At 40.4% G+C, this 25,022-nt stretch overlaps 2 protein-coding genes across 2 annotated transcripts; both read left to right on the top strand.

The window, feature by feature from the left end:
* Positions 1-1,070: 1,070 nt before the first annotated feature.
* LOC123767946 (sodium-coupled monocarboxylate transporter 1) lies at positions 1,071-13,263 on the top strand. The gene is made up of 12 exons (XM_069306633.1): positions 1,071-1,403; positions 2,411-2,681; positions 4,766-4,899; positions 5,045-5,233; positions 5,864-6,018; positions 6,291-6,431; positions 6,945-7,163; positions 8,273-8,391; positions 10,072-10,226; positions 10,374-10,618; positions 12,301-12,401; positions 12,834-13,263. Exons 2-12 carry the CDS (start codon positions 2,414-2,416, stop codon positions 13,010-13,012), a joined length of 1,905 nt encoding a protein of 634 aa, XP_069162734.1. The 5' UTR covers positions 1,071-1,403; positions 2,411-2,413; the 3' UTR covers positions 13,013-13,263.
* Positions 13,264-14,894: 1,631 nt separating this feature from the next.
* On the top strand, positions 14,895-24,937 carry LOC123767947 (sodium-coupled monocarboxylate transporter 1). Its single transcript, XM_069306638.1, is given in 13 exon segments — positions 14,895-14,974; positions 16,062-16,343; positions 16,717-16,850; positions 17,196-17,384; positions 19,160-19,325; positions 20,211-20,356; positions 20,883-21,005; positions 21,007-21,119; positions 21,623-21,741; positions 22,412-22,446; positions 22,448-22,567; positions 22,730-22,974; positions 23,379-24,937. Coding segments are annotated over 12 exon segments (1,719 nt in total). The 5' UTR covers positions 14,895-14,974; positions 16,062-16,123; the 3' UTR covers positions 23,488-24,937.
* The last annotated feature ends 85 nt before the right edge of the window (positions 24,938-25,022 follow it).

The following is a 25,022-nucleotide window of genomic DNA, read 5'->3' as shown; positions in this document are numbered from 1 at the left end:
TTTTGAATGAACAGCAAGTTAAAATTGGTGAATGCGTCTGTGGGGTCGACCGCTGGATGTAATGACCTATAGTCGAGGACGGATTGATGGGTGAATGGTTGTTGAATCCTGACCCAGGTTAGGTCAGAAGGCTGGCTTTTATAGGTAGTGTTCATGAAGAGAACGCGCTGTAGGATGAGGCTGTGTGGAAAGCACTGTAGGATGAGGCTGTGTGAAGATCTCCAGACTGAAACACATGGCGACAAGTCATTCCAGGCAACAATGTTGTTAAGGTTACCAGGTAATGATAAAAGTTACTAGATATAGGCTATGCAAATTTGCAATTGCCAAATCTGAATGCGAAAAATATCTGGGCACCATGATTAGTATAGGGACTTTAAGGCAAGAAATCATTGTATAAATGTTCGAATTACGACAAACAGTAGTCTAGGGTCCATATTTAGAAGCGTTAACATCAACTTTATCCTACTCTTGTTAGCGCCTCTTTCGGTTATGTATTCTATAAGACCTTTTCCTCGCAAGTTACGAGGATATTAATAAGCACCGTGTGAGGGCTGAATATTAAATCACTGCATTCCCAATGAAATTATTTCGATCGCACAAATAGCTAAAAATAAAAATATCACGTTTTTTTCCTTTAATGTATCACAATGCAGAAGTGTTCAATGCGGTTCTTTGTTTAGTTTTTTAATTAACGTTTAAAATTCTTGAAATCCCACTACAGCTCCGTCCTTATATACCATGTGCAATTTTACAGTGTGTTCCTAAAGTTGCAAATATTCCCGTTCCACGTAACTACCTTTCATCTCATCCGAAATCACTTCCTTTCTTAATACTGATATTCTGGAGGACGTTTATAAAGATATTTGTTCTATGAGACACTGAACAACTTCGGTATAAACCTCTCCTTTGATTGAACAAGGCAAGGTAAGTTTCCGTAGTAAGTTCTAAGTCAGTATGACTTATAATACGTATATAGCGAGCCAGATATTAAGAGAGACTCCATGTCACTATGATAAGGTAAGCCCGTGTGCCCGTACATCGCTTGGCATAATATCTGGACCATCATCATCGCGCCACGCCAGACTTTGATCGATGGCAGCAAACTTTTTTAATATATACAGGTCGCCAGCAACCCCATTCCTTCCCTTACTGTTGGCCCAGATCCGCTGAGTTCATGGCGTGGGTATGATGCTCCTCCTCCTCCCTCAATCCCTGTAGCGCGGAGGCCAGATACCACATCCGCAGTCGACCAGATGGTCTAGTGACTACTCAGGTTCAATCAAATTTTATGAACACAATATTCACCCCCCGCCACAACGTCCCGGAGTCCACTGCTACAGTTTCTGGCTCTCTCAGCGGCTTCACCTCCTCCATAATACCTGCTACACACACGACGTCAGGTAAGTGTTCGATTGTTAAACGACTTTGAAAACGTAATTTCCTTGTGCAAACAGGACGTCTCAACAACGTACTTGAAAATAAATGACTTGCAAATATGAAAAGATGTGTAGGGTAACGTATTATCAGGAAAAAGCGCCAAGCAAATATATATATATATATATATATATATATATATATATATGTATATATATATATATATATATATATATATATATATATATATATATATATAGATATCTCTCAGAAAATGGAAAATGTCTGTGTGTGGGGATAATCACAGACGGGTCAGGTCGAGCCCCCATGCTGCTACCTTTAGCATAAAACGTAAATCATCGTGATTTCCAATTGAACTAAATAACCGACTTGGTCCCCGCTAAGATTACAGGGATGAAGGGAAGATGGTGAAGGAAAGGGAAGGTGGTGAAGGGTAGGGAAGGTGGTGAAGGGTAGGGAAAGTAATAAAGGTGAGGGTGGTGAAAATGGTTATAATGATGAAGACGGTATATAGTGAAGATGTGGCGTCCGACAAAAAAAATATATATGTATATTTCTGAGAGTGTGGCTATAGTCACTTGGGTGTGTATACCCACGGTTTAAAGATGTTCAGAGTTTTGCATTAAATTTGTCTATGTTTATATTTGGGGTCAGACAGCAGTATTGCCAGAGCGAGAGAATACGTGCGATGTGCCGTTAAGGATTTGCACAAGACCCATGTATGTTATTCTAATTAATAAACTGTTTGGCGATCTTATCACAAGAAGTGGTCTACTTGTGTGATAATATCGTAAATGTAATGCTGAGATAACTGATTAGCTGAAAGATTACAGAGTTGTTCTGCGAGATATAGCTGTGAGATATCAAATTATTTAATCTGGTTTGACTGCCAAGCTTTGAGTGATTAGGCTTCCTACGTGTGTGAGATTTTGCACAGATTAGGTGTTGTTGGGCTGAGTTGGTATCATTTTCTTGTTATAGACTTCGAGAGTGATTTGATCTTGTTATGCAGGAGATGGAAGGGACGGAGGCGCCAACCATGGAAGGAACGGAGGTACCAACGATGGCAGGGCCCGAGGCGCCAGAGGTGAAGTTCACGCCCGTCGACTACACACTCTTCATCCTCATGCTGGTGGCGTCTATGGGCATCGGGGTCGTCAGCGCCCTCAGGAGCCGCGGGAAAGCCTCCACGCAGGAGTTCCTGTTGGGGGGCAGGAACATGTCGCCCGTGCCAGTAGCGCTCTCTCTCCTCGGGGGATGGATATCTGCTATATCTATATTAGGTTAGTAAGCAACACAAAAAGAGCACAGAACCATATCCCCAAAATGTTAGCTGTGGAGGCCCGCTCTATGGAGATGAAGTCTTTAACAGAAAAGTCAGAATTCTGTAAAAACTTTAACTGATTACTCCACAAGTCTTTTATGTTCTACTTATTAGATTAGGCTGACCTGCAGTACACCACAGATTCCATCATTAGTTTGCATCAAGCACGACGGACACCGTTGACAATATGCGTCATGCACGACAGACGCCAATGATAATTTGTGCGTCAAGCACGACGGACACCGTTGACAATATGCGTCGTGCACGACAGACACCAATAATAATTTGCGTCATATACGACCGACACCGTCAACAACTCGTCTTCGCGAGAGACACCATTATCAGTTTAGACCGTAACTTTATATAACAACAGCCCAGTAGACAGCAGCATGCCGCTCACACACTTGCCCAGACACGATGATGCTGATAAAGGCGTGCTAAAAGCTATGATGGAGAACAGCACGACTCCCGGAGATGATCGTGCAAGTGCACAAGGAGGCTTGGCGTTGCCCTGTCAACAGCGGACAGGGTTATGAAAGGCCAACAGTAGCTTTATTAACCTAATAACAAGTATACTTTATGGCTGAATACAGTCCACGACTATAAAGCATTGTTTGCTGGGTGGGTAGAGAACTATTATGTCTACTCTTCCACGGTTGATAGTGAATATAAGTCCAGGACTAAAGTATACTCTTGGTGTATATATACCGGGAAGTTGAGTATATCTCTTTGTGTATATATCCTTCAAGTGTGTTGAGACTTTCCATTTCCAGAGGATTCTCTTCCACCTATAACTATTATTTTTACAACCCATCCTCCTGAAATGTTAGTATTTATAACAACTATCTAGCCTAAAGTACTAATATATAGTGATGGACCACCAAAAAAATCACTTTTTATACTTGTAATGTTATAGAACCCGGGAAAAAAACTAAAAATTTACTTAAATATTTCTAGGCCTAGTATAGCATGTATGTTATATTAAGCCTACGATAGCGTGTTGCTATCCAGAGTTGCGTTATAGGCCTAGGGTTGCTAAGAGAGGTTAGGTTATGTTCTATATTAATGTTGTCTTAAAAAAGTTTCACATTTGTCTAAATTCACTAATATAAAAAGTCAACTTTTTATTGGTCTGTCACTATATATATATATATATATATATATATATATATATATATATATATATATATATATATATATATATATATATATATATATATATATATATATATATATATATATATGTTAGTATATATATATATATATATATATATATATATATATATATATGGGTAATTTCCACCAAATATTTACCATAAATACTATTATTTTAGAATTATGAGCTGTATTTTTACTATAGGTTAAGATTTATACTCAAAAGATTAACATAGTCACTCCGAGATGCGTACTAGTGGCTTTTCGAGATTAAACAATTCACACACCAATTTTTTTTGTAAAGAATAAACCGTTACTCTTTGCTGTAAATTGCCGTATTACGATGTTTTAAAAGGTAAATTGGTCTTACATGTAATTCAGTCATTAATTGGTCTTCAGAAGAGACATGTTATAGCAGGATAATTGACACATATATTTTCACATGTATTGAAAATCCTGCTATATTGACACAGCAGAATTTTCTCATTGACACGTCACGTTAGTGTGATTACTCTCTGAGTATACTAGTTTTGACAATGTTGACAATCTTTTCAACGCTTAGAATTTCTATCACATTATTTATTAGTTTTAGATCTATGCACAAGCATAGTCACTTCCTAAAGCTTTGGAAGTACAATCATCTAAACAGATGATTGTACACTGTAGTAATTAATTATTATTTTCTGACTGAAATTGATGACTGTACGCTAGCAGAAATTGATGTTTGTTGATACTGAATATTATCGTGTATATCGTGACAATAATATTTGACAGTTACTCGCAAACCGGTGAGTAATAGAATCGTATGGGTCAGAAGTGTATATTTGTACTATATTTGTACAATTGTATATTTGTACCTACGCCCACTAACACCGGCGCCTCCCGCAGGTAACCCCACTGAGATATATTTCTTCGGTACCCAACTTTCCACATCTTTGCTGGGGTGCATCCCAGGCTGTATCTTCGTGCATCAAGTCGTTGTACCCACATTCTACCACCTGAAGCTCGTCTCCATCAACGAGGTCAGTTGTTTTCTCGAAGCAAGAATGATTTCTACAATCTGTTCAATGCTATATTGACTACTATGTACGAACTGAAGACCTACATAGTGCTCCCACAATAAACATGTTTTCACCTACTTAATATAGCAATTCGTGCATCTTGCAGTATCTACAGGTGAGGTTCGGGTCGCGGTTGTTGCGGACACTTTCAACTTTGTGTCTACTGCTGGTTAACTTCATCTACATGGGCATGTGTCTGTATGCACCAACTCTGGCCCTGTCAACCGTCACCGGCCTCGCCACCTGGGCCTCCACCCTCATCATGGGTGTGATATGTACCTTCTACATCACAATTGTGAGTCCGACGCACTTGTACATGATGTACCGCTAAATAATATTGTGATTAATTTCAACGCTGTTAGAGCGTTGAAATTTTGATTTTTCAAACAAAAAATTCAACCTATTTTGTTTTGTCCCACGCAGCCTAGTATTTACGTGGCAGAAAGTCATTCTCATCATTCCAAGATTGACTTAAAAGTTGCATGGGATTTATTTCCACAGATAAAAAGTGAAATACTAATAAAGACTTACTTGCACTGTCCTCAGACCTGTGTTAAAGACTTACTAACACTGTCTTCAGATCTGGTATCTCAATTTTGTCATGTAATCTGCATACACCAATATGTATACTAACTCCCTTGCATCCTTATTTACCCCATGAGTAGTACAGACACTGTTAATGTTACAAACTTTATCTCCCCCAGTGAGGTGTAAAAGCCGGTGTGTGTACCCTGGTGTCCTACAGATACTGCTAATGTTACAACTTTATCCCCCCAGGGAGGTGTAAAAGCCGGTGTGTGTACCCTGGTGTCCTACAGACACTGCTAATATTACAAACTTTATCCCCCTAGAGAGGTGTAAAAGCCGGTGTGTGTACCCTGGTGTCCTACAGACACTGCTAATGTTACTAACTTTATCCCCCCAGGGAGGTGTAAAAGCCGTGGTGTACACAGATGTACTCCAGACTCTGCTGATGTTTGGTGGGGTGTTGGTGGTGGTGATCATCTGTTGTGTTGACCTGGGTGGCGTTGGCAACGTGTGGACCATCGCTGAGCAGGGCGGCCGAATTAGTTTCTTCGAGTGAGTTGATCAGCTTTGTTCAAGTGGCTCTTTCTGTAAATAGTGTATAATGATTTACGTTGATATTTTTTTACCTGTAATGAATAAGAAACTATGTCATCAAACACGCACACAAGTTTTAACACTTTTTGCAGTTCCACAAGATCTGTGAATATTATGTATTTATATCTTATCGCCAGCCGCTGTTAATCTTATCTTATCGCCAGCCGCTGTTAATCTTATCTTATCGCCAGCCTCAACACCAGGCGCTGTTAACCTTATCTTATCGCCAGCCTCAACACCAGCCCCTACGAGCGCCACACCCTCCTCTCTACCGTGATGTTCGGGTTTTACATCATGCTTGCTGGCGTTGGCTTCAACCAGACGGTCTACCAGAGGTTGGCCTCCGTCAGGACCATGGAAACTGCTAAAAGGTATATACAAAGTTTCCATCTACAACTACATTGGTCAAGTGTTGATGTGATGTTATATATATATATATATATATATATATATATATATATATATATATATATATATATATATATATATATATATATATATATATATATATATATATATATATATATATATATATAATATATATATATATATATATATATATATATTATATAAACAGTAATTAGCAGTTATATTAATTATATATTAAATATTAATATATAATTGGTATTCTAATAATAAATAATTAGTGTTATTTGCCATAATTATGACTTAGACAAACAGTTATAACTCGTTATTCCCGGTAACAGTTTCCTCTGTGTTAGTAATTCGATCAGTAAATATTAGTAAATGACAATAATCAGTAAATATTAACAAAATATTGTTGTGAATGTAGATGACCAGCTTTTGTCATACAACAAAGCACTCAGGTGGAAATTTCCAACATTCGAAAGGGACTTTTTATAACAACATTTTGATTCCTGCAGATTGGTTGTGTTCTTCCTGGTGGGGTTGTACCTGCTGTGGATAGTTTTCTACTTCTCTGGTCTCGTCGCCTTCGCCACCTACAGCGACTGTGATCCACTCACCTCTGGCAAGATAGAGAAACCCGACCAGATCGTCCCGTTCTTGGTGACCGACAAGCTGAGTCACCTGACGGGGATGTCTGGTATCTTTGTCGCTGCCGTCTACGGCGGTGTTCTAAGGTAGGGCTTCACGGCGGTGTCCTCAGGTCCTAATATATGCCATCATGGAGGCCCTACACTTCTAACGAGGCACATTGTTGTAATTTTCACATGGTTTTTATGGAAAGTTGCGTCAACATTCTCGAGTCCTTGAATAAGTGAAAATTCTTCGTCAGTTTCGGCCTTGTATACATTCAACTATAGAAGCTGGACGATTAATATTTGGTTCTGGAGAATATTTTCTGTGTGTGTATACTGTATGAAAGTATTGTAGTGGTGGTGGTGGCTTTAATGGCTATGCCGGTAATCGTGTTGCAGAACGATAGGCTGCATAGGTTCTGGACTGCAGGGAACGGATTGTGACAGACGATGCAACAGTGGAAATAAGGTTGACTCCTTGTGCAGTTACTGAACTCAAATTGAAATAATTGTTTTTCATATTTTTTTAGGAGTGAAAAATTTATTTAAATGTGTTTATCATTTGAGAGCATTTGTATCATTCAAGTGTAATATTGACTTAGGCTTTTATAAATGTACAAAAACTAATATATATGAATAAAGTATGTCAATTTATCTATCTATCAGTACGTCTATCTGAAATCGAATGCATTATATTCAATGCCACTTGGATAATTTTAGCATTACTTAAGTGAGGCAACTTCTTCAATTTCTATTACCTACATTATATAGTATTTAAAGGGACCATAGAATTTATGTTTTCCACGCGAGTCAGTGGTGTTAGGCTGCTAGTCACTCAACAGTCAACATAATTAAATGTTGATTTATGATGATCGATCACTAAACACAATATATAAAACTAGGTTTTACTTTAGAGTATTTTGACGTCGAAACTAATGTTGAACATCTTCCTCCTCCACCAGTACACTGTCGTGTTGAACACCTTCCTCCACCAGTACACTGTCGTGTTTAACACCTTCCTATATCAGTACCATGCAGTGTTGAACATCTTCCTCCTCATCCCCCAGTACACTGTCGTGTTGAACATCTTCCTCCACCAGTACACTGTCGTGTTTAACACCTTCCTCCACCAGTACTATGCAGTGTTGAACATCTTCCTCCTCATCCACCAGTACACTGTCGTGTTGAACATCTTCCTCCTCATCCACCAGTACACTGTCGTCCTGCGGGAACTCCTTCGCGTGTGTAATCTGGGAGGACTTCCTGAAGGATCGTCCCTACTTCCGGCGCCTCAGTGATGCCAAGGCCACCAACGTCGTCAAATTCCTGTGTAAGTACTGGCTCCTCGATGCTTTGTGTCATAAATCAACTCTGGTTTTATATAAGGCGTTTCTCGCAATATGTTTGAAATTAATATTAAGAATATTGAGTTGGAGGTTTCACTGGATATAGCTTGTTACCTAATGCGTCTAGTCCAACCAAGAGGTTAGGTAACTATCAACAAGGAGGACTGGAATCTCCCTGAGTGCTGTGAGGAGATTCCAAGATTACGAACAGAATGCGAAACGTTCAGCTGAATATTACATGAAATTATTTTGCTATGTGCAAAGAAATAAAATTCAAAGTGAATTTTGAGCAGCATGTAATAATGAGTAGTTGGCTCTGTGTACCTCTTAGTAAGAATAATAATGCGGAAATACGAGTTCAATTAAATGGACTGGTTGCACTACCTCTGTCAGCCGTATATAAATCCCTAGGAAATCAGGACTCTCTCTCAAAACTAACTGCTCAGTAGGCTATCAGTGCATTCTACCCTTTCTTGCCACTCCTGTGAATGCCACCCTGTGGTTTATCTGATTGTACGGCCGGGGAAATACCTCAGAAAACATGGACCAGTCAGACAGCTGCTGCTCCGCGTCAGGTCAAAAATGGCGTCCGTCACCTAGGTTGCGTCATCGCCCCTTAATTCTCTATTCTTCAACATTTCCAAGCCAATCCCTTAATTACTCAATTACCCACATTCCCCATGCAGGTCTTTTGATTGAGTCCACTTTTCTTTTACACAGTTTGGCTATTGTATTACACATTATTCATGAACAATCTCCAGCTAAAGGGCACTACTTTACTGGCGGAGTAATAATAGCCACTCGCGGCCTCCCAGTTGCCAGCTGCAGATTTCTTTCAAGAGAACATTCTCTAATCATCTCCTTTCTTTCAAGAGAACATTCTCTAATCATCTCCTTTGCGTTAAAAAATAGTTTCTAATAGAAACTAACCTCCACAGGAGGTAAGGTTCGTAACACCGTACAATTATAATGACCAAACCACACACCAGAAGATGAAGAAACGACAACGTTTCGGTCCATCTTGGACCATTATCATACGACTTGAAAATGGTCCAGGACGGACCGAAACGTCGTCGTCCCTTCATCTTGTGATGTGTCTGAAATATTGGAAATATATTTTATGATGGTGAAGGAAAGACCGAATATACGTGTAAGTGTACACTTACACATGTGTACACTCTGAAAAGGATTTTCAAAGTATACATCCTTAATCAAAGTGTTGTTAAACAATGTTGAGAACATTGTTAACACGACTTAAACCGAAAATTTGGTTTAAATTATACACTTTCACATGTATTGGGTTTTTCACCTGCATTCAAATACTACGGTATTGTAAGTTTCTCCATGAACTTGTATGGTAATTTTCCCGAAAATGATAATAACATGAAAAAGCAAATGATTGGGAACTGGGCACAGATACTTGTTAAACTGAATAGTTTTGTTGCCCTAGTTTTCACAAGCTTCTATAGCCTATTCCACCTTCCCTCTCCTTAGCCACCTTCCCTCTCCTTGACCACCTGTCCTATCCTTGACCACCTGTCTTATCCTTGACCACCTGTCCTCTCTTTGACCACCTGTCCTCTTCCTGACCATTATTAATTGTCATGTATGCGGACGTTGACGGAAAGAATGCTGACTAACGTTTGTGTTTTATGATGTTCTAGCTGCAGCATCCGGTGTGTTAGCCATCTGCATGGGCCTCATGGTAGAGAAGCTAGGCAGTATCTTCCACGTCGCTAACAGCATCCTCTCCGCCATCTCAGGTCCTCTCCATGGCGTCTTTTTATCGGGAATTTGTGCACCTTGGATGAACGCCAAGGTAAAGATGTATACATTGACCATTATTGTATTTTTGGTGACATGTCACAGAAACTGAATTATTTTTTAACGTTAATTTATTAGGTTTCAGACTCGGTGTTGTGATGTGTTGATGTTGGTTAGTGTGGCAAATTTTCTTCCACTTCAGGGCGCCATTGTGGGTTTCGTCGCATCCTTTACGTTCAGTGTATGGGTGGTTATTGGGAAGTTTGTGAGGGGTGGAGGGTCGCCGCCTCGCCTGCCCCTGTCCATCGAGGGCTGCCAGGAGAGTCTTCAGTACCTCGCCAACACCACCGTCACCACCTTCCTCGCCAACACCACTCTCACGGACGCTCTGATGGCTAACGGCTCAGTGAGCGATGCTCTCCTAGACGACACACATTCCATCGAAGGGTAGGGATGGAGTGCAAAACTTTGAGCACTGTCAAACTATCGTACGTCTGAGCTCATAATAAAGACACTACAATATATCCAAAAGAGTTAGATGCAGTTTTCTATTTGTTTTTGAATATCTTGAGTCTTGACTTGTCTTCATCTTGACAAAATACAAAAGGCTGACGAAACCAGGCACGTACGAACCGAAGCAACCCACCTAACCAAATTTACTGATGGATAAAACAAAAAAGTGGATATTTGCGAGTCGCTTCTTTTCATAGTACTTTGTAATTTGTACGTTGGGGGATCATAACGTACATAATGAGACGTATTAGTTAAGAGGATGGTATGAAACCGTAAAAGTTAGTGAGGAAACACGAAAAGATCTTCATACATTCCAGTCCTTGTATTCATGGGTCCAAAAATCAATGTTTTAAAATTCTCTAGTTGGAAATAGGGGCTGGTGTTAGTTATGTGAAGTGAATGTGTCGTACTTATTATGCTTCCTGACGTTTTGGACCTTATACAGGCATGATATATTGGTCAGTATCTTATATGTAGAGTATTCTTTCTTAAGTTTCTTAAAGATACTGACTTATAAGGATTTTGTTCTTCTTTCAGTCCGTAGCGACTTTTGGCAAGTAGCTTTGGTTAATTTTTTTATTCAGCTGTGTTAGTAATAATTAATTTATCTGGAAATGTAGATAATTCGAGCTGGTTTATAAATATAAATACACTTTCGTGCTAGCACTTCGACTGGATGGTAGCGCCACGGCCTCTCTTCTTGCAGGTCGGAGTTCAATCCCCGACCGTCTAAGTAACTGGCCACCATTCTTTCCCCTCTTCCTGTCTCGTCCTCATATTCCATCCAATTGCTACACAGTATGTCAAAATTGTAATACATAGAACATTGACTCTGTACATATTTTAAAGAGATTCCACATTTTCCATAAATTTTAATAAAAATATTATTTAATGGCATTCATCACAGGAAGGAATAGAGGACATTTCATGCTTTTATTAGAAATTTAATATGATTTTGTTTGTGAGTTGCACTTGTACGTGATCCCCTCAGTTGCATATTGCACGCTAATGATTACACCTTTCACTAGTCCAGTCCTCTGTATATGAGCTGAAGTTGCTATTGAAGAACGAGTAGCGTATTGAGGTGGCGTATGGCGATTTCCATGCATATATTTGCGTTCCTGGGACCAATCGAGTTTGCTGTTTAATATGATATTAAAGTCCAAGTGTTAGGCTTTGCTTAAAACCCGAACTTGATAAAATAGTTCATCATATAAAACAAATGCACCCCGGGTAAGGGCTTGCAAAACGGTGTAAATACACTGCCCTTTAATATCGCACTGCCTCTTACACACGCTGACCACTAAACCACGGAGATCCTTGGGGGCTGAGATTAGTCATATGGTGATCAAACTGAAAAAAAAAGTTAAAAATACAGCGTTAATGAGCAATAAACGAAAAGGAGTTAAAATACAGCGTTAATGATCAATAAACACAAAAAAGTTAAAAATACAGCATTATTGCAAAATAAACGAAAAAAGCTACAAATACTACGTTAATACTCAATAAACAGTGTGAGGGGAGGGGTAAAAAGAGTTAAAAATACAGCGTTAATGATCAATAAATCCATGCTTCAGTGTTCACAAGAAATCTCTGAATGTTCATGTTCTTCACAGATCGTCAGCCAAGACAATCTACGAGATCTCCTACTGTTACTCCGGCGTCATTGGTATGGCGTTGACCATTGCAGTCGGCACCCTCGTATCTCTTATTACAGGTGAGGAAGTTAGGCTTTACAAGTATTTATCTTCGCCCTCTTAGAGAAAAATATTTCGTGAAAATTAGGCTTTACAAGTATTTATCTTCGCCCTCTCAGAGAAAAATATTTCGTGAAAATTAGGCTTTACAAGTATTTATCTTCGTCCTCTTAGAGAAAATATTTCGTGAAAATTAGCTTTACAAGTATTTATCTTCGCCCTCTTAGAGAAAATATTTCGTGAAAATTAGGCTTTACATGTATTTATCTTCGCCCTGTTAGAGAAAATATTTCGTGAAAACATAATTACCATCAATTTTAAACTCAAATGGAGTCTCATTTCCATTTATTGTCATAGCGTTCAGTGCATTCAACCAACGAGTTTCGTACAGTTAAGAAATCTTAGCCTTTAAGGTTGTTCCCAATAATAAACACCAAATTTGTGGATTTTAGGTCCGACATGCCCTAAGGAGGTGGACGGGGTGGTGAACCCAGCTTGCGGCCGAGCTTATCAGCGTCTGTGGGATTTCTTGAAGTCCCGTCGCGCCAAAGAGCAACGGATTGTCATCCAGGAGGAGGAGCTGAAGATGTTGGGCATATCCACCGTCCAAAACCTCAACACCCCGTCTTAGCTGCTCTCGAAAAGATCTTGTTCTCGTAATGCTTAGAACAAGCGGCGATGCAATATACTACGATCACAAAAGCATTAATCCAAGTATGCGAAAAAAAAGTGAAAAATAAAGAATGCTAAACACGTTTTCGGCTATAACATAACAGTGATTAAAGTCAGCCAGTGATTATCACTGCCAAAAAATTTGACCTTATTAGATTAGGCATATATATATGTAAATGTTGCCAATAAAGATATATATCAAATATATAATATAGTTTAACACCCCTGGTGAAGGAGATATCAAATACAAATCTGTCAAGCTCTCTTTCGTAACTACAGCCACTTCACAGACGCCACACAAGCCAATCAAATGAAATCCAACGCATATATCAAGCAATTTAAAGAAACTTATGAACACAAATATAACGAGATGATTAAAGCCTTTGAAATGGAAGCGTTTAGAAGGTGTTGGTGGCAGTGACTGAGGAGGTTCAGAGTTCCCTGCCCGGATCCTCATTGGTACTCATGAGGGTAGCAATAGAGGAGAGCGTGCGCGGGCGTGCGCTTTTAGAGAGTGCCTGCTTTGAAATTCTTCAACTTTTAAGCTTTTCTCTCTAGAGTTTTGCGAGCGGCTATGTGCTCATTATGCTTTAGATAACAACAGAAAGTGTCCCTGAATAGGGTATTATGATTGTTTACTTGGGAACTTATGTGTGTGTGTGCGTATTCACCTAGTTGTGCTTGCGGGGGTTCAGCTCTGTTATTTCGGCCCGCCTCTCAACTGTCATTTAACTGCTACTAACTACTAACTAATTTTTTTCCCCACAAACGCACACACACAGGAAGCAGCTCCGTAACAGCTGTCTAACTTCCAGGTACCTATTTACTGCTAGGTAACAGGGGGCATCAGTATGTAAGAAAATTTGCCCATTTGTTTCTACCTGGTCCGGGAATCGAATCCGGGCCGACAGAATTACTAGTCCTGCGCGCTGTCCACTCAGCTACCAGACCCCCCTTAAATATGTGTGTGTGCGTCTGTGACTTAATGAGGTTATTGGCCCACCCCCCCCCCCCCCCTCTCACCAACCAGGGCCCCTCGTTTAACAGCTGGAGTTGTTTACGTTATGGCAATCAACTCACAAATGCACCCAACTGAGAAAAAAATGATGACACACAAATATCTCCGTTTTCTATGCATCGGACTCATTACATGGGTTGCTTGGGTGAGTACGTTCCTAGTTAGGTTAGGAGGTTGCATTTTTGACGGAGTGGCAAATCAAGAGACCGGGGCTGCTCGTAGACCTCTTTTTACAGAATAGAGTCACGTGGATTTGAGGCTTATCGCAATATTGGTTGAGAGAGCGTATGTGGCAGCGCTGTTTTTGCATCAACAACAAACTATCGTGCGTCACCTCCGAACTATCGTGCATCACCTTCAAACTATCGTACATCATCTCCAAACTATCGTGCATCACCTCCGAACTATCGTGCATCACCTTCAAACTATCGTACATCATCTCCAAACTATCGTACATCACCTACGAACTATCGTACATCACCTCTAAACTATCGTGCATCACCTCCGAACTATCGTACATCACCTCCAAACTATCGTACATTACCTACGAACAATCGTACATCACCTCTAAACTATCGTGCATCACCTCCGAACTATCGTGCATCACCTTCAAACTATCGTACATCATCTCCAAACTATCGTGCATCACCTCCGAACTATCGTGCATCACCTTCAAACTATCGTACATCACCTCCAAACTATCGTACATCACCTACGAACTATCGTACATCACCTCTAAACTATCGTGCATCACCTCCGAACTATTATGCTTCACCTCCGAACTATCGTACTTCACCTCCGAACTATCGTGCATCCCCTTTAACCTTGAACAGCCGTGAAGCGGCGCTCAGCCACCAGTACCCCGCCGGCCGCGGAACGAGCAACTGGTGTCTCTAACTACCTGTAAGACCCGGTAAAGGCATGTTGTGGGTTATTCGGGGGTGAAACAAGTCAGTGTTGCTCTTGTGTTTCAGTGTTACGTAAGTACAACTGCTACCCTTTTGCGTGTATGTGAGAGTGGAGGTTTTTTTTTCAGGGATATTCCTGCGCGCGGGCCCTAAGCCTCTAGCTGGCCCGCTAAGTGTAACTCATTTCAGAGTTACTGAGGTGGAACAGTGTTGATGACTCCTGTGTTGATGACGTTTGTGTGTTGATGACTTCTGTGTTGATGACGTCTGTGTTGATGACTTCTGTGTTGATGACGTCTGTGTGCTGATGACTCCTGTGTTGATGACTTCTGTGTGTTGATTTCAGCACAACGCTATTTCCAGTGTATTTTATAACGTCTGTGTTGTTAAATCTCAGTGGTAATCTTATTGGTTCGTTACATTGTGTTAAAATTAAAAACCTTAAAACTACACTATATGCAAAACAAAGGACAGATATATATATACACAAGAAGAGAATAATGAAAAATTCAACAACGTTCTTCAAAGAAGACAACAGTTAACGTGTAAACAAGTGAGTCGACGACTCCGAGCCGTTCAGCTTAAATCTTGAGACACTTTCCAAGATGTTGAGTTCCAGACGAGACGAACTAGAAAACAGAACAGCGAGATCGCTGTAAGTGAAAGGCTGGCCCTTTATCCTCGCTGTGGTCTCTAATAGCAGAGGATGCGCCTGGCCGAGGAGGCAGCCTAGCACGGTAAAAATTAGCCAAATGCTCACAAATACAGTGGTTAAAGTTTCGTAAGGTATTTTCCATGTAGCGATCATTACAGTTCGAACATTCCGGCGCTGACTGCGAAAATTTCCATTGCATGGCCTCTGTCAGTCTACAATCATAAATGAGCTGTCTTAGACTCCAGTAACTCAAGATATTAAAATGCTCACTGACGCTATCCTCACTCTCCAGCTAATATTTTTCGTAACGCTATTGACATAAACCTCACAGAAGGAAAATTTCATCAAAATGATTGAAAATTATTTTTAAAATTGTGATTTTGTTGTTGTTAAAACACTAGTATCATGTCAGTATATTGGTATTCAGAATTCTGCGTGAGATGGAAGGAACGGAGGCGCCAACCATGGAAGGAACGGAGGTAGCCAACGATGGCAGAGCCCGAGGCGCCAGAGGTGAAGTTCACGCCCGTCGACTACACACTCTTCATCCTCATGCTGGTGGCGTCCATGGGCATCGGGGTCGTCAGCGCCCTCAGGAGCCGCGGGAAAGCCTCCACGCAGGAGTACCTGTTGGGGGGCAGGACCATGTCGCCCGTGCCAGTAGCGCTCTCTCTCCTCGGGGGATGGATATCTGCGATATCTATCTTAGGTTAGTAAGCAACAAATTTACCCAAAAGTAATTTAACACAAATATACATTTACTCTGGAAAGTAATATAAGATCTATGGTTTCCCTGCGGCCTCCAGGCAACAAGAGGAAATAGAAGGTGTTATAAATGTTATTCGCAAGACGTTATTACTAATTAAATCATATTTCATCCAATAAAGCACAAAAGAAAATATAAAACGATAAATATAGAAAGAAAGAAAGAAAGAGAAAAATACAGTGCATTTGTATTTTTATGATACATTGAAACCTAGCAATTTGGAAGCAACATTCCTTTAGTGTTCTACTGGCTATGAAACCATAATGACGAGTGTTAATATATTCCCTGCGCCCACTAACACCGGCGCCTCCCGCAGGTAACCCCACTGAGATATATTTCTTCGGCACCCAAATTGCCACATCTTTGCTGGGGTGCATCCCAGGCTGTATCTTCGTGCATCAAGTCGTTCTACCCACATTCGACCGCCTGAAGCTCGTCTCCATCAACGAGGTCAGTTGTTTTCTCGAAGCAAGAATGGTATCCACTTGGACTCGTCGTTACAGCAAAGGTCGTGTATGATACAGGATCATCGTTTGATCCCCCCCCCCTCTATGATCCAAGTGGATTCGCACCATCCTTTCCCCCTCCTTCCTATCCCATTTACTCTCCCTCATCTTCCTTCCTAGGTGATATATAGATTGTATAATCTTAAAGCTTTCTCCTCATAACTACCTTGCCTTCTAAGAACTGTTCAGTGCTATATTTCACTATGTAAGAACTGAATAACATATATTTAATACTCCCTGAAAAACATGTTTTCGCCTACTTTAATATAGCAATTTGTGCATCTTGCAGTATATACAGGTGAGGTTCAGGTCTCGGTTATTGCGGACACTTACAGCGTTATGTATACTCCTCACTTACCTGATCTACATGGGCATGTGTCTGTATGCACCAACTCTGGCCCTGTCTACTGTCACCGGCCTCGCCACCTGGGCCTCCACCCTCATCATGGGTGTGATATGCACCTTCTACATCACAATTGTGAGTGTGACCTTCACCATAAAAGATTGTGTGTCATAGTAGACAATAACTCTCTAAATTGGCATTTTAAATTGACAATTAATGTTAACCAAATTATCAGAACAAATTTTAACATTTATATAATGAATATTTTTCTTTTATAGTTAAATATCTGGTGAACTGAGGACGTACATAATTATGACAGATAACAGAGGACCCAGGAAAGGGCCCCTGGGTACTCCACTTACGTGAACTTATCCAAGTTTATTATCCTCGTATCCTTTCGAGGTGCTATATATTCGTGCAGGCTTAGTGCTTTCGTCTCATAATTACCTTTAACAAATCTTTCAAAACAAAGAATGCTGACGAAAATAAAAGTTGAGGTGTACCCCTGGAAACACAAACCGTAACTGCCTTTATTTTCCGCTTGATACAACTTGTAATAAAGTTGTTACATCTTGGCTTAAAGTGTTTATGACGTATTAGAACGTTGTTACAACTTGCTATATTGGTTGTTATAACTGGTTAGGAGGTGTTAAAACTTGTTCGAACGTTGTACCAACGTCGTAGTTTCTGTGTGTGCTTGGCGGGTACGTACGTGTGTTGCTTTACAATGTGTTATTGTTTAAGGGAGCTGGCAGATTGTAAACATCATGAGGAGACCGGCTGGTCAAGGTTGCAGGTTGCAATATGACTAACAGCGCTCAAGGCACGCTGCTGGGCACGCTGCTCTTTGTCTTAATTTGGTTAGTGGCATACAATACAATACAATACAATTTTATTTAGGTAAGGTACATACATACAATAAATATTTACAAGGATTGTTTGACTTATAGGTAGAGCTAGTACATACAATGCCTAAAGCCACTATTACGCAAAGCGTTTCGGGCATCAACCTTTATGACGGACACAAGGCTGGTTTCAATGTCATCAAGCACGTGAAACACTAGTTGCACTAGTCAAGAGAACGTGACTGACAGCGGGAAATGTTTACTTCAGCACGTCAAGTGATGATTCGTTAAATCGTGGTGTAAAGAGACCTCGCTTTTTTGCATGGTCAGCGTTCTATCCTCTATGATTAAAGTAGGTTTGGCACCTTTCCTTCCCACCGTCCTCATATCCCAGCTCCTGTCCTGCTCTCGTATTCCTTTCCTTGTGCTCAATACTCATATTGGCTTGGCGCTTTCTCCGGATCATCATATTTCTTGCAGTTCCTTAACCGTGTTGCAGGAGGTGTCGGTCTTTATACATTGCTTCTTGGACAGTTGCCAAGATATTCCAGATAATTGAATTGAAATTGAAATTGAAATAAGTTTATTGAGGTAAAATACACACAAAGGGATGAGGTAGCTCAAGCTATTCTCACCCCGTTCAGTACATCGTGTTAATACATACATATACACATATCACAAACAATAAACATATTACCAAACATTCTGAGAGATAAACATATACATTTCCTATTCCAGATGACGTATGGTATATATATATGGGCAGCGAATCTTGTCCATATATTCAATGTCTGGTGTACTGATTTGCTACGGACGCTGCTAATGTTACAAACTTTATCCCCCTAGGGAGGTGTAAAAGCCGGCGTGTGTACCCTGGTGTCCTACAGACACTGCTAATGTTATAACTTTATCCCCCCAGGAAGATGTAAAAGCCAGTGTGTGTACCCTGGTGTCCTACAGATACTGCTAATGTTACTAACTTTATCCCCCCAGGGAGGTGTAAAAGCCGTGGTGTACCCTGGTGTCCTACAGACACTGCTAATGTTACAAACTTTATCCCCCCAGGGAGGTGTAAAAGCCGTGGTGTACACAGATGTACTCCAGACTCTGCTGATGTTTGGTGGGGTGTTGGTGGTGGTGATCATCTGTTGTGTTGACCTGGGTGGCGTTGGCAACGTGTGGACCATCGCTGAGCAGGGCGGCCGAATTAGTTTCTTCGAGTGAGTTGACGGTATTCATGTGTCTGTATGACTGTATGAACGGTGTATGAATGGTGTATACTATTATACCAGCCCATCCTTCTGTTTAGGTAGTACTTATAGTAACGTTGAGACTCATCGATACTATATATATGTTGAAATCATCAATATATGCGGAAAAGCCTCATTTAATAATTAGAGAATGATGAAGGCGTTATTGGTGTTTAATTATATACTAATTCTTATTTAAATACTGTCAGATACTAGAAAAAAATGTTGGCATTCCCTAAATATTTCTAAATTCCCTAAATTCTCCCGCGGTTTAGTTCCCATAATGCGTTGTGTTGACGCTGTCTCAAAGCAGCCAGTTACGTGACTTTCTTGGAAGTTTGTGATGATACCTAAGTAAGTAGATGTCCGTGTTCTAACAAATGCTTTGTGCTACAGCTCATACTTGTATCGATGGCTCCTTTAACCTCCTCCTTGTTAATATTATCGAGGTGCGGATTGAATTATGAGATATGCCGCCTTGAGCTAGGCTATCTGGTGTTAGATCGACCACGTTTGCCTCAGTCTCTGACGCATGAGTACTAAGTACTGTATAAGAAAGAATAATAAGTACTGAGCGAAAGTACTAAGATAATTCTACCATTTCACCGTGGGTTTTTCTTACAAATTTGATGTCATGCGTTTTGTAAACTTCATTAGTAGCCCTCTGGTCATACCATTTGAACGTCCGCTTGTCATAAAAACGGATAAGGGTTTGAACCCCCTCCTGCGTCAAGGGGAATCAAATGTTTATATTCGCGATAGTGTGAATTACATACGATGCATTGGTAAATATAATTCAGTATGAAAACTAACATCTTTACGAAAACACAGTAGTCAACATGGTTATACAATCCTATCGTTTCCAGTCCTGAACACCAGCCCGTATGAGCGCCACACGTTCCTCTCCACTGTAGTGTTTGGCTTCTACCTTATGCTGGGCGAAGTTGGCTTCAACCAGAGCGTGTACCAGAGATTCGCCTCCGTCCGGACCCTGCGAACAGCACAAAGATATGTGAACAGCCTTCTAGTACCTGATATTTGCTCTTATTGTTCTTCTTTTGTTTAACTCTGTTGAACATTATATCTTGATTATTATATCCTAAATATTTGGCGCAATGTTGAATAAACACCATAGGTGAAATGATTATTGTTAAACGGCTAATCCAGTTTTGGAAAAAAAAATGATTGGTTAGTAGCGTAAATATTTGTCGTGGACACTCATATACATCACGAAAGATCGGTAAGTTAAGGTAATTAACATAAGAAAGCGCTAACTCAGTATGATTATATAGCACTTAAAAAGAATATCTTGATAAGGATTTAAGATGGGACGGAGGGAAGGAATGGCGCCCAAGCACTTGGATGATTCGGGCATTAAACCCCAACTTGCAACTGTCCAGTCACGAAAGATCGAGTTCAATATTATCATCGCAAAGCACTGGTCCTCCACCGAAGAGTTTTGGTTAACTGGGAGAAAAAAACCTTATTGTTTAATATTCCAAAAGGTTTTCAGAGTATTTATGCTAGATTGTGACGAGATTTACTTCTTGTGCAGATTGGTGGTGTTCTTCCTGGTGGGGTTGTACCTGCTGTGGATAGTTTTCTACTTCTCTGGTCTCGTCGCCTTCGCCACCTACAGCGACTGTGATCCACTCACCTCATGGCAAGATAGAGAAACCCGACCAGATCGTCCCGTTCTTGGTGACCGACAAGCTGAGTCACCTGACGGGGATGTCTGGTATCTTTGTCGCTGCCGTCTACGGCGGTGTCCTCAGGTAGGTCTTCACCGAAGGTCCCCAGGTAGGTTCTGCTACGTCTTCCTCTCAATATGTCAAATCAGAATTTTATGAGAGCGAACTGGTGGTAAACACTAGCATCCTTCACCATAAATACTAAAGTTGATGGCCGAGGCTTCGTCCTTTTTAGACTAGGTTTCACAGTCTTACTCAACCACAATGGAGAAAAAGCTCCTTTCCTTTTTTGTGGAGTACTTGGAGAATATATATGTGTATATATATATATATATATATATATATATATATATATATATATACACACACACATCCGAAAACTCTTGACCCCTGAAGGATTCGAACCCAGGCAGGCCAGCGCTATAACCACTCGGCCAGGGCAGTCTCGCTTAGACCCTCACATACACCCAACACCCGACAGCACTCGTGGTGACATTATTGGGCACAGATATTTCATCATCATGCACCCAATTTCACAGATATTGGGTACACTGTTATACATGTTGAACATCTTCCTCCTCCACCAGTACACTGTCGTCGTGTGGGAACTCCTTCGCGTGTATAATCTGGGAGGACTTCCTGAAGGATCGTCCCTACTTCCGGCGCCTCAGTGATGCCAAGGCCACCAACGTCGTCAAGTTCTTGTGTAAGTACTGGCTCCTCGATGCTTTATTTTAAAGTCAATAAAGACTACCTATTTGATACATATAAAAACTCGTTCGAAGGATATGCTCGTCCAAGCCGCTGTCATCCGCAAAATAAGAATTCTTAAAATGTTCAAATTTGTGGGTAATCAAAAAAAAATTAATTTCTTAAGCTGAAATTATTATGTAATTATATAATACCTGTATAGTTTTATATACATACTAGTTGTATTTGTAGGGACCCTCAGCCTCGAACAAGAGAATATGTAGCACCCGAGGAAGCCTTGTCAGGCCCCAAAGTGCGCTCACACATATTGTCTTCTGCCACCCCTTTAAATAAAATAAAAAAAATTACAGCTATAAACATTATTACACAAAATGATTACAAACTTGGTTACACGCACAAAGTACAAAGTTATTGTTACAGGCTGTCAAGTTCCTCATATGGCGGGCTGGAACCATCTAATAGAAAAGCAACCCGCATGGGGAGCTGCTACTGCTGTGAGGGGAGTAATATCGTATGCAGATGCAGCTGCTCCGTCTACAATGGGGCCATCCCAGCTGAATTGCTAGTAGACTTCCTAAGGTGGTGGCTGGAGTGCTGTGGCTGTATGAGAGTCCCATTTAGTGGCACAGTGTATTTACTATATATATGTATATTTACGAATTCAGCTGCAGCATCTGGAGTAGCAGCCATATGCATGGGTCCTCGCGGTGGGGAAACTGGGCAGCATCTACCACGTCGCAAGCGCCATTATTTCTGCTGTCGCGGGGCCTATGAACGGCATCTATATAGCTGGAATCTGTGCACCCTGGGTTAACGCGAAGGTGAGAATTGAACAGTCTACTCTTTGTATTATTTTCATCTTGCCCAACAGAATGTGTGTGATATTTTCCTAGTTGATCGTAATAGGTTTCAGAGAGCATACCCTTATACAACATGACTGTTGTTACTGACCAAAAGTATATGTTTTTTTCTTGTCTTCATAGGGTGCTATCGTGGGACTGGTCCTTTCCTTTCTTCTCAGTGTGTGGGTGGTTATCGGGAAGTTTGTGAGGGGCGGAGGGTCGCCGCCTCTCCTGCCCCTGTCCACCGAGGGCTGCCAGGAGGGTCTTCAGCACCTCGCCAACACCACCGTCACCGCCTTCCTCGCCAACACCACTCTCACTGACACTCTGATGGCTAAAAATGCAGTTGCTGACGCTTTCTTAGCTAACACAACACTGGTCGAAAGGTAAGCACTATGCGTGGTGCTACGAAGTTTCTTTACACACCATCCCATCCCCGAAACCATTTCCCCTACAAAGTTGGATGAGGCTAGCGTCTGGCCTACAACTTTGACCAGAACAAACAAATGAATAAACTGACATTCTCTCTCATATACATATATATATATATATATATATATATATATATATATATATATATATATATATATATATATATATATATATATATATATATATATATATATATATAATATACAATTATTTCTTATGTATAGAGTTGATAGAAGGACGTTTCTAGTTAATGTCGTTCAGTAATCATTTTTTTCGTCGTATCAGTTGTATATAAGTAGTTCTTGTAGTGGTTTTATATGTGCATTGTTGATTACATATATGTTAATATTTTCCACAGGTCATCAAGCAAGACCATCTACGAGATTTCATATTGTTTTACTGGTGTTGTAAGCATCGCTGTGACGCTTGTAGTTAGCACCCTTGTGTCTTTGTGTACTGGTGAGTAAGAATGATTTTGGTTTCAGCCTCGTGTCTTTGTATACTGGTGAGTAAGAACGGTTGTGCTCCGCAGCCTCGTGTCTTTGTGTACTGGTGAGTAAGAGCGGTTGTGGTACCGCAGCCTCGTGTCTTTGTGTACTGGTGAGTAAGAACGGTTGTGCTCCGCAGCCTCGTGTCTTTGTGTACTGGTGAGTAAGAACGGTTGTGGACCGCAGCCTCGTGTCTTTGTGTCCTGGTGAGTACTCTTGTAAGTAAGGATGCGTGTGGTCAGGAGATTTGTGACTTTGTTTACTGCTGAGTAAGATACAGTTAATACGTATTTCCGCCCAATTAAGCAATGTCTCATTAAAAATAATCAGTAATGAAAATTTAATTTAGTCACAGAGACTAGATTTTAATTTATGTATATATTTTAATTTAGTTTAATCGATGTGCATTGAAAAAGATAATAGAGTTTTAAATATTTATAAAATGTTATTTTTCATTGTTTTGATTAATAACTGATGAATTTGTGGATAATCTCAGGTCCGTCTGGCCCTAACTGAGGTGGACGGGACAGTGAACCCAGCCTGTGGGAGAGTCTACAAGCGTCTGTGGGATTATCTAAGATCCCGCCGCGCCCACAACCACCAGACTAGTTATTCAGGAGGAGGAGCTCAAGATGTTGGCCATATCAAAATCTCGTACCTTCAAAGTCCCCCCTCCTAGTTAACGTCGGTAGATTCAAGAAAGTAGGACTTTCTTTGATCCCAAATATAGTCTGAATATTTACAAGGAATATATCTATATATATTCAGCGAAAGGGTGTGCTCCACTTCTTAGAGTATATATATATATATTTCGTTTACTTAAGCGCTGGACTATATATGCTAACTGGTCAGTAAGCACTTGTGGAAGCCTAATTGCTCTCCGAAGATCGATAGGCATTAAGCCCAACACCAAACCCACTAATATTTACCTGAGTAAAATAAGTAAATCTTTCAATAAAAACCACCAAATAAATACAGTGGTAATCACGTCTTGCGTGTACCCCTAGATCCAAGGGATTGTATTGATAACTTTTCTTATGATTAAAGAATGTGTCCTTATTATGTGTATTTAAGTTCAGCGATTTATTTTTTACCGTTTAGTATAGAGTCAATCGCTACCACTATGAATTATATTAAATTTTGTTCATGCCTTATTTCATCTTGACTGATGGCATCGTATGTGATTAGCGTCTTACATAGCTTCTATAATGTTGTTATAGATTAAGCTACCCGGAACAAAAAGTTCTAAGATAGCGCAGGCTATGGCGAGCCCGTATTGGACTTTGCTGCTACTATAAACTAATTCTTTGTTTAAAATTGAAAACATATCTTAAAATATACCGCACTGCTGATTTTAGTAATATTTGTGCTGTACTATAATATTTGTAATGTTCTTTTATGATTTCTGTGCATAAAGATTGAAGCCATATTTTGCTATATTATTTGAAACGGGCGGAAATGTTCACATCAGCATTAACTCAAATGTTCAAAGCCGATTTCCAGTCAGAAAATTT

This window comes from Procambarus clarkii, chromosome 58, assembly GCF_040958095.1.
Source record: "Procambarus clarkii isolate CNS0578487 chromosome 58, FALCON_Pclarkii_2.0, whole genome shotgun sequence".
Classification (NCBI taxonomy): domain Eukaryota; kingdom Metazoa; phylum Arthropoda; class Malacostraca; order Decapoda; family Cambaridae; genus Procambarus; species Procambarus clarkii.
The sequence above is the reverse complement of the archived record's forward strand: the minus strand, read 5'-3'. Positions and strand labels throughout refer to the sequence as shown.

What these genes read in the sequence shown, in the direction of transcription:
- LOC123767946 (XM_069306633.1), top strand. Translation starts at nt 2,414, where the DNA reads ATGGAAGGGACGGAGGCGCCAACCATGGAAGGAACGGAGGTACCAACG. An exon ending in GTCTACGGCGGTGTTCTAAG is followed by an intron (nt 7,164 to 8,272) that starts GTAGGGCTTCAC and finishes CTCATCCACCAG; the next exon opens with TACACTGTCGTCCTGCGGGA. An exon ending in CACCTTGGATGAACGCCAAG is followed by an intron (nt 10,227 to 10,373) that starts GTAAAGATGTAT and finishes CTTCCACTTCAG; the next exon opens with GGCGCCATTGTGGGTTTCGT.